Below are 10,375 nucleotides of genomic sequence, written 5' to 3' on the forward strand. Positions count from 1 at the left end.
CACCCATACCATTTGCAAAAGGTACAAGCTTTAATCGAAGCTGATTATCCGAGACGGGTCGATTTCTGCCAGTGGTTTGTGGCACGGGTAAATGACTTAGACTTTCCGCGTACTTTGCTAGTTTCCGACGAGGCCAATTTCTCGCGTGACGGGATACTTCATTTACATAACTATCACGAGTAGAAGCAACAAAACCCGCACGCGACCACTGTCATGAAACATCAAGTTCAGTTTAGTTTGAACGTCTGGTGCGGAATTGTAGGAGATCATTTAATTGGACCTTATTTTTATGCAACCGAGGCTAAATGGGGAGGCGTACTTGACCTTTCTGCGAGACAATTTACCGAAGCTTTTAGAGGACGTACCGTTACGACTGCGACAAATAATGTGGTTCATGCACGATGGCGCACCGCCCCATTTTAGTCTTCAAGTTAGAGCATATCTTGATGTCGCGTTTCCCCGGAGGTGGATAGGTCGAGGCGGAACTGTTGCGTGGCCAGCAAGATCTCCCGATCTCAACCCATGCGATTTTTTTCTTTGGGGCCATCTCAAGGACTTGGTATACCGAAGTGAAGTTCGCGATGTCGAAGACTTACGACAAATGATAATTGATGGATGTGATAGCATCCGTAACACGCCAGAAATCTTCGAACGCGTGTTCGTGAATCTTTCAAACGACGCGCGCAAGTTAGCTTAAACGTTGATGGTGCCCATTTTGAACAATTTTTGTAGAACAATGTAATTGGGTTTCATTCGAATTATTGTAAAAGTAATGGGGTTCGATTCGAATTATTGTAAAATTAATGGGGTTCATTTGAATTATTGTTAATTTAATGGGGTTCATTCGAATTATTGTAAATGTTACGGGGTTCGATTCGAATTATTGTAAATGTAATGGGTTCAATTCGAATTATTGTAAATGTAATGGGTTCGATACGAATTATTGTAAAATTAATGGGTTCGAATCGAATTATTGTAAAATTAATGGGTTCGAATCGAATTATTTTAAAATTAATGGGTTCGATTCGATTTATTGTAAAATTTAAGGGGTTCATTCGAATTATTGTAAAACTTAAGGGGTTCATTCGAATTATTTTAAAGGTTAAGGGGTTCATTCGAGTTATTGTAAAAGTAATGTGTCTAATTGAAATAAAGAATAAAAGACTGGTCATTTACCAGTACATCTGAACAAACAAGTAACCGATATATGAGCTACTTTCCTTACCTTTAATTACAATCATTAATGAAAACAAAGGGATTAACGCTTTTGGCCGTTTAACACGTTCACGGTCTTCCACTAGGTTTGAACTTTTTTCGATCATTGCCTTATGCTCAATAATCGAAAACAATTGGGTCAAAACCACAATACTAGTGCTATAATTCTGCAAAATCCCCTTGTTTTTCGGCCTACTTTTGAGAGCCCATAACGTCGCAACGGAGCGCTTTACCCCAAAACGGCATAGGACCTTTCGGACTGCTTTTGACCCAAGGAACATGCCTGTTAATTTGTGCCAGACTTTCCAGAAACACCCTGTATAAACATCCATTTTAAATAATAATATTAAAAAACATCTTTGGAATATCAAAATGAAATAGAGCTTTAAAGCTACAAAAGTACTAAATGCATCATAATTACGAAAAATATTTCCACATATTCACTTTATATTAAGGATAAAGGGAATATTATGGTTCTGTAGGATTTCTTTACACATCAAAACAAATCGAACTTCTAACGCAGCGCACTACTGTAACAACGGACGGACACACACAGACAAAAACATAGACTGCTTTTTAACTCTTTCCGTATTAATTTTGAATTGAGAAACAAGATTATCTTAATTATTAAAATAAATATAATTAATATTTAATATTTTCTTCGTTAGTTATTCGCCTTATTGAACGTTACATCGTTTTAAAAAAGAACAATTAAACATTCTTGAGAGACTTGACTAATATTGGCGTTTGAAATGAAGCATACGCCGGTTGCTTTGCCTTACTCAAATAGGTAGTATATAAGGGTGTCGAACTACAGCTAAAAGCAAGAACAACCGCAATTGCGAAAACCTATCGTGGACAACCCACCCTAGGGAGGCTAGACGTTTCTCGTAACCCTAGGTGATCGCCGCGAATGTCTTAAACCCAACGATGACGATGGAGTAGAAGCCAGGTGTGCAGACTGGTGTCCATGTGGGATGGACAAAAACAAAGACCAGAAGATGGTGGTGGTTAGAAGCCAGTATGTACAGACTGGTGTCCAAGTGGGATGGACGAAGACCAGAAGATGGTGGTGATTAGAAGCCAGTATGTACAGACTGGTGTCCAAGTGGATTGGACGAAGACCAGAAGATGGTGGTGATTAGAAGCCAGTATGTACAAACCGGTGTCCATGTGGGATGGACGAAGACTAAAAGATGGTGGTGATTAGAAGCTAGTATGTACAGTTTGGTGTCCGTGTGGAATGGACAAAGACCAGAAGATGGTGGTGTGAGAACTCAAGTAGAGGAGCCATTTCCGTACCTGTGAATGAAGTTCGGAAATGGCGAACACGTTTGCTCCGATTTGGAAACTGCGAACGCGGTCACGTGGGTGTAACAACAGACACACAAACACACCCACAAACAGACACACACGATCGTTACAGAACCTCTCCGTGACATACGTCACTCGGAGAGGTAAAAAGCGCAATTGCGAAAGCCTTTTGGGAGGCTAGACGTTTCTCGTAACCCTAGCTGATCGCCGCGTACATCCCAAAACAAAACGATGATAATGGAGTAGAAGCCCATGATACAGATTGGTGTCTATGTGGAATAGACGGAAGACCAGTGGATGGTGGTGTTAGACGTCAGTGTAAGTGCAGACTGGTGTCAATGTGGGATTGACAAAGAACAGAAGATGGTGGTGTTGGAAGCCAGAAAAGTACCAGACTGGTGTTCATGTGGGATGGACGAAGACCAAACATGGTGGTGTGAGAACTCAAGTATAGAGTAGCCAACGGAGAGAAATACAATTTTCCAAATTTTTGTGAACTGTCATTGCGGTCCGGAAATTGGAAACACGTTTGCTCCGATACGCAAACTGCGAGCGCGGTCACGTGGTTGTAACAACGGACAGACAGACACACAGAGACGGCCGTTACAGAACCTCTCCTGGACTACGTCACACGGAGAGGTAAACAAGTTGGGAAACCAAAATAAACCTCTCCGAGTCGAGACGAATTTACTTTCCAAACACAGGTCCACCATGGACGAACCAATACTGAAGGACGGATGGCAGAGGGAGAAAGTTTAAAAATACTTGTAAATTCGCCTTCTAGTGGCAGATAGTAGTAGTGATAGCTATACAAATACGCATGAATCCAAGATGGCCGCCACCCCAAGATGACCGCCCTCTCCCCATCCAACAGACTCAAACCAAACTTTTCAGACAAGTCTGGACTAGCCCGAGCTGTTAGTTTCAACCCCCATGACATCATCTTCTTAACTTAAACTAAAACTAAAACTATAGTCAACCTTGACGTCATCCCTGGCTTGCTAGCATTGGGTGTTGCCCTTTAACCACTCCAGCTTTCTGTAAGCCTAAAGTTAATAAAAGCACAGATTTTAAGACATCAAATATTTTACTTTTTATAAGATGTACAGATATGGGTGATAAATAAATACAGAATATATATTACAAAATAATCAACAACCAGCAAGGATAAACAAACATGTTTTAAAGAGTTCATTTTTTCACGTTGACCCTGTATCGTTATTTGACTCGGAGTTGCAATCGGCGGAGGGACGTTTGGGTTTATTTTCTAATTGTTTTCTGCTTCGCCGTTCAATTTCGTAAAGAGTTAACAAAACGTTGACTATTAACCCGTAAACAAAAAAGAAAATGAGGCACAACATATTGCGAGGGCTATGATAACAAATGATATTTAAATTGCTAGTACGTGCTATATGTAACATACTAGAGAGTTAAGCGGCAGTTTTAATTGGATCCTATTTGTCACATTAGGCGGAGCGTTAGTAAAGAGATAATATCATTGGATAGGCTAATTAAGGTGGAGTTAGAAAATAAGCCTATAATTATAAGTCTGACAAGAATAATAAATATAGAAATAAAAATTTTTAATAACAAACAATATAATATATACAATAACAAATATTTATATGAAAAAACCCACCACCATTTAAAAAGATTAAACACCGGTCGACCCAAACCCCCCACTGCCGCGTGTCGTCGGGGTCAAAGTCTAGAAACAACATAAAAACATGTTACAAGTTGAATTCTAAATTAAAAAACTTGAAAATATTTACCGCCGTTTCCACCGGTCTTAGCAATATAACCGGTGTCACTATCAATTGGGCAAGCCTATTGCCCCGCCGAATATTGTAGGCGGTGTCCCCGACGTTGGCGATGACGACTTTTAGGGGTCCCCGATAGTCGGCGTCTATTATTGTTAAGAATTATTATACTTTTACACACTATAAAATAACTAATAAACATACCTATCGTCCCCTCGGCAACAAACAGCCCTTGGGCTGTTAAGCTGCTACGGCCAACAAGGCGGCCGTAGCTGTTCTCGGGCAGCATCACGCCTAACCCAGTCGACACAATTTTGATACCGTGAGGGTCGATTATGGTATCCACTGGACAATATAAGTCCAGTCCGGCCGACTGGGGGGTGGCACGACGGGGAGTAAGCGCTGCCGGATGGATTTTGATCACGGGCAGGCAGGGCAAACGAGGAGCGGTCGAAAAAGACATCTTAAAGTTTTTGGGATAGTGTTTCAGAAACAGAAGTTAAACAACTGATAACTTTCATTTTGAAACTTGGGGCTTATATACAAAATTAGCGAGGTCAAATCTAATAGTGTCTAGCCAATACTTTCAAGATTTTTAAAATTCAATAAATAGCCAAAAAGTTAATTAGATATATAGGTATAAAATTACAAAATCTCTCCGAGGTCTAAGTTTTTTTTCGTATGCAAAAAAGTTGTCTAGGTGTGTTTTAAATAATTCAAACGAGATCGTGTTATATAAAAAACCCTTTAGCGAAGGTTAAAAAGAAGTTACTTTGATAAATGCCTAAGGGGACAAATATTATTCGTATGCAAAAGCTTGTTTAGGCGTGTTTCGAATAATTTGAATAATTCTCACGAGATCGCTTTATATAAGAAAAACAATTTATTAGTGAAGGTTAAAACTAATTACTTTGGGAGGGACGGAAATTGTTTTTTTGACATGATTTAAATCTAAATAAATGTATATTAATATTAAACTATAGATGTATTTTTTATATAGATAGATATCCTAATGTCTTCTATAATCTTTAGTACCAACTCCACAATAAAAAATGTTTTTTAGGTCAAATTAAAAATAGCGTATCAGACATAATTATATTTTTTAAACTCTTAATAAAAAAAAACCATGTCTAAGCCTGTATTCTAAAAAAAAAATGGTCTAAGATTTTGGGTATAAAAGCTTGAGCATTGGTATTGGATTCTCACAATCGATCCAGCCATGAACAAGTACCAAGAGTCTCAATCTATGTTTGAATCTCCACCGTCTTCTCCTAATAATCGACAAGGATCCAGCAGCGGTCAACGAACGCTGAGTCAATTTGTAAAACCCGACCCCGTTGAGATCCTCCTCGATTCTGACGACGAGGAGTTTGTCCAGGACGTGTTGCAGAAACACGTTGTCGGCGTCAACGGGGTTGAGGGGTCCTATCGCTTGAGAAGCGACGGGCAATATTTCGAAACTAAAATCCCCCCGCGAAAAGGGGACTATTTTGTAGACATAAGTGTCTACAAATTTAAAGATATAAAAGACGCCCAGGCCGACAAACTGTGGGAGTGTAGACATAAGCGGCTAAAAAGAGTCGTTGACGCTAAAAACAAAGACGCCATCAAACTTCTTAACGCTTTCCATCGCTTGGTGGACGACGTGAAGAACGACGCAGAAGCCGCTCAGCAGCCGCCTAGCAAAGTACGTATCTTATTAACAATAAATTTACAAACCAAAATTTTGTTCCAATTTTTTTTTATTTCTGATAGAGATTCAAAAAATGAGTTCGAGCAGCGGCAGCAGCGGGAGTGACTCGGAGGGTAGCGACAGAGATGAACACGCACAGGTAAACCGGTACTACACAATTGAGCGGCAGATTGACAAAACGAGTCGCAAGTGGCATTGTAAACAAATCGATTTGCGTATAGCTTTTAAAAATTTGAATGACATTCCAACGCGAGATTTTTTTCGAATTTTTCGAAAAATTCTCGACGAAGTTATACGTAAATTAGTAACCGAGAATCCCGGGTATAATCGGGTTCGATTTGTTTTAAGCTCCCCCGGATTGACGACTCCCGTTAATATTAAATTTATAAAAATTGACAAATTCACCAGTAAGCGAATCATGCGAACCATCTATAGAGTAACGCAATCTAGTCGGGACTTTGTCTTTAATGGGGAAGATTTTCAGTTTGACATTATTTTTTTAAACCTCGACGCGAATATAGGAGTTTATTATAAGTCCATAAAAAATAGAACTTTGGTTAATTTGGATTATTTCGTTAAACAAAATAACCAATTTATTTTTATGGAGAATAATGATAACCTTTGTTTTGTTCGGAGTTTAGTTTTGGGTAAAGAGCTGGCCGATCGCAATTTTTATCGACAAAAAAAGCAAGGTCAGCCCTTTAACCGGAACAATTTTGACAAACTGAGACGCAATAGCGACCTTCAAGGTAATATTGCGAAAATCTTGCACAGGAAAGCCGGCGTCCCCGAGGGTTTTGTTACTCTAGAAGATATTCAAAAATTTCAAAATTATTTAGCTCCCCATTATCGAATCGTAATCGTTGATGCTGCGAATAATTTTACCATATTTTTCAAAGGCCCCCAAGCTCCTAAATTTATTTATTTATTAAAAATTGGCGATCATATCCACCCCGCGAAAACTTGGCACGGTATGATGGGCGGTTGTGTCTCTTGCGATTTATGCTTAAAATCCTTTTACAAATACGAATTGTTAAAAGAGCATAAATGCCCCGAGGATACAAAACCCTATATATGTTTTCGGTGTCAAGGAGAAGCTTTTCATTTAACCAACGAGGATGCTTTAAAACGTTGCGACGAATGCCACCGCTACTTTTTCCCGGGCCCCTGCTACGAAACTCATTTACTTAATGGCACCTGCGCGAGCCAAAAACGATGTTTAGAATGTGGGCGACTAATGGGTGACGATCACGACTGCAATCCCAAATGCTCTCAGTGTAAAATAGTCCATCCGCCAGGTGAACATTTTGTTATGCCTTTGGAAACCAAAATGAAAGCCTCGCGGTTTATTTATTACGACATTGAGACTATTCTTAGAAATAATATCCACGTCCCCATTTTACTAGTTTGCGACGTAGAGACTGAAGCTGGCTTTGAAACCAAAATTTTTTACGGCGCCAATTGCGTCGAGCAATTTTTAAATTATTTATTTAGCGTAGAGCAGGTAGTTTTGACTGGACAGAAGCGTAAAACGTACCAACCGCGCTTTACTAACACTCAAGTCGTAGCTCATTACGCGAAAGCTTTTGATAACTTCTTAATTCTTAACGCTTTAGTTCATAGACACGTCACCCCTGCCGTTATTTTTGACGGCAGTAAAATTCTCATGATTCATCTTGAGGGACCTCAAATTAGATTCCTCGATAGCTTTAATTACATTAGTCAACCTCTGCGTAATTTCACCAGCATGTTTAGCCTCGGCGATGTGGCGAAAGGATTCTTTCCATTTGATTTTCATACCGAAGAAAATCTTAATTACATTGGCGTCATCCCTGAAGCTTCGTACTTTAACGTAGCTCAAATGAAGGCCAATGATTATCGAGATTTTCAAGCTTGGTACGCGTCAATGGAAGGATCTATTTACAACATCAAAGAGGAGCTTATTAAATATTGCATTCAAGACGTCAAAGTCCTAAGACAAGGCGTCGAAGCTTTTAGAAAAATTTACGTAGATCTAACAAAATTAGACCCTTTTTGCTTAAAAAATATTACTTTGGCGGGTGCTTTAACCACTATTTATCTTAACAATTACTATAAACCTTACAGCATGGGTATTGTTCCTTCTAACGGCTATAACGCAAAATTTAATCACAGTCAGATTAGCTTAAAATATCTCGCTTGGGTGGAGAAAACGGAAAATATAAAATTGCGAACGGCTTTAAGCTATGGGGGTGAATATCGGGTGGGGCGCTATTTAGTCGACGGCTATAGCGAAACTCCGCCCAAAATCTACGATTTCCACGGTTGCTACTTTCACGGTTGTCCATGTCAAAAACTTAATGCCTACAATACCCAACTCAAAGCCAGCAACAGATTTCTGTACGAACGGACTCTAGATAGAGAGCTGTTTATTAAAGAGAAGATGGTCGGGTATGAATATACCTCGATCTTTGAGTGTCAATTTGCTAAGCTTTTAAAAGAAAACGCCGAAGCAAAGGCTTTCTGCAAAAGTTTAACTTTTCGACCTCAAATATCAGCCCGTAGCGCTCTCTATGGGGGACGAACGGAAAATTTTGTTCTTAACTGCCACGTGCAAGGTGAGGAGAAAATTTTCTACAAGGATATTATTTCTTTGTACCCGAAAGTTTGTCGCGATTGTCCGTACCCTAGCGGCCACCCCATAATCTATAACAGAGATTTTGACAAATCGCCAGGGTGGTATTTTGGCGTTATGAGTTGTCGTTTGCTGCCCCCTCAAGATCTCCACATCCCCTTAATTCCCTTTCGCAGCGGTGGTAAATTAGCCTACGCCCTCTGTCGCACGTGCCTAGAATTGCGAGCGGAAATCTGCGATCACACTGTTAATGAACGGGCTTTCGAATCAGTCTGGCCAACGGTCGAAGTCTATGCCGCTATGGAACATGGTTATAAACTCCTCGATATATTCGAGGTGTACCATTATCCAAAAACGGAATATTTCTTTGCCCAGTACATGACTGATTTTATCGCCTTGAAAGTGAAGAATTCCGGATTTCCCGCTCACGCGCAAACGCCTCTGCAAAAAGAGGCGTATATCGCTGACATAAACAAGAATGAAAAGCTTTCTCTGACAGTGGCGGATATTCAATCAAATCCTTCCCTGCGTAATATCGCTAAAATTAATTTAAATTCTCTTTGGGGTCGCATGGCGTTAAATACGGGAAAGATTCGCAGCATCTTTATCAACAATTATTACGAATTGATACGATACGCGAGCGATTACACTCTGGAATTAGTCGACTTACGGCCAGTTACGGAGTCGATCGCTCTCTTATCGTACAAAGCCAAAAGCGATTACATTCTAGACTACAAACTGGGGTCGGCCATTGTGGGGAGCTTTGTTTCTTACTACGGGCGACTCGAATTGAACAAGATGCTGCTTCAATTAGACCGCGCAGCCTTGTATTGTGACACCGACTCGATAATCTACCGCCATCTACCGGGAAAGTTTGACATTCCAACTGGCAATCATATTGGTTGCTGGGCGGACGAACTCGGCGGTGATTATATAACTTCCTTTTGTAGTACCGGTGCCAAAAGTTACTCGTTTCGCACTAGCAAAGGAAAAGAAGTCAAGAAAATTAAAGGGTTGACGTTAAATCGAGAAAATCTTGAAAAACTTGACTTTGAAACCTTTGAAAGTGTAGCGATGAATCCGGAAAAGGAAGTTACAGTCAATGTCCCTTTTAATTTTAAACGGGATAAATACAAGCTGCAGCTAGAGGCCGTTAAAATCACCAAAAGATTTCGCCAAACCTCGAATAAGAGATTGTTGAACGCCGATTTGACAACCAGTCGACCCTACGGTTTCAAAGAGCCAACACCCGCTTCAACATCTCTTTCGCATGAATTACGAGGCTAGGCGAAGACATACTTTTGAGGGCTTGTGGGAATCTTGCGTTCCTATCGAAGCCCTGGCCAAAGACGGTTTCTATCTTGCAGATGTAGAAACACAGACGACGCGCTGCGCCTTTTGCGGCATCGCCTTGTACCAGTGGCGTTGCACGGACCATCCATCGAGGGAACATCGGAAGCACAGTCCATCGTGTCCGATGGTTTCCAAGAAACCGTGCAACAACAAACCACTGCGTCAGGGGGTTCCGGACTTCCCGACCAGCGAGGGCGAGGATGTTTGCGAGCCTCTAATCCAAACATGCCCAGCCACCAACAACGAGCGGTCGGGAAACGAAAAAGTGCGCGTGCGCATAAATCCGTCGTGTTTTCTTCTGTAGTGCGTGTGTACCAACTACCCTCCGAGTCTCGCGTCAACTTTAACCTCCTCAACGCCCAACGCTTCCGCCAGCGTTGTCTGGAATTAGAAGAGAAACTTTTTAAAAAAACAATTACTTCATAG

The 10,375-nt window shown here is 40.6% G+C and overlaps 1 protein-coding gene across 1 annotated transcript; it reads left to right on the forward strand.

Moving 5' to 3' along the window:
* The first annotated feature begins 5,810 nt into the window (after window positions 1-5,810).
* Window positions 5,811-10,375, forward strand: LOC149679489 (uncharacterized). The gene is made up of 3 exons (XM_089835674.1): window positions 5,811-5,976; window positions 6,045-6,121; window positions 9,964-10,375. Exons 2-3 carry the CDS (start codon window positions 6,108-6,110, stop codon window positions 10,373-10,375), a joined length of 426 nt encoding a protein of 141 aa, XP_089691800.1. The 5' UTR covers window positions 5,811-5,976; window positions 6,045-6,107.

This window comes from Phalangium opilio, unplaced genomic scaffold (genome assembly GCF_054372755.1).
Source record: "Phalangium opilio isolate 3A_F unplaced genomic scaffold, DU_Popi_V2 ptg000041l_1, whole genome shotgun sequence".
In the NCBI taxonomy this organism is placed as follows: domain Eukaryota; kingdom Metazoa; phylum Arthropoda; class Arachnida; order Opiliones; family Phalangiidae; genus Phalangium; species Phalangium opilio.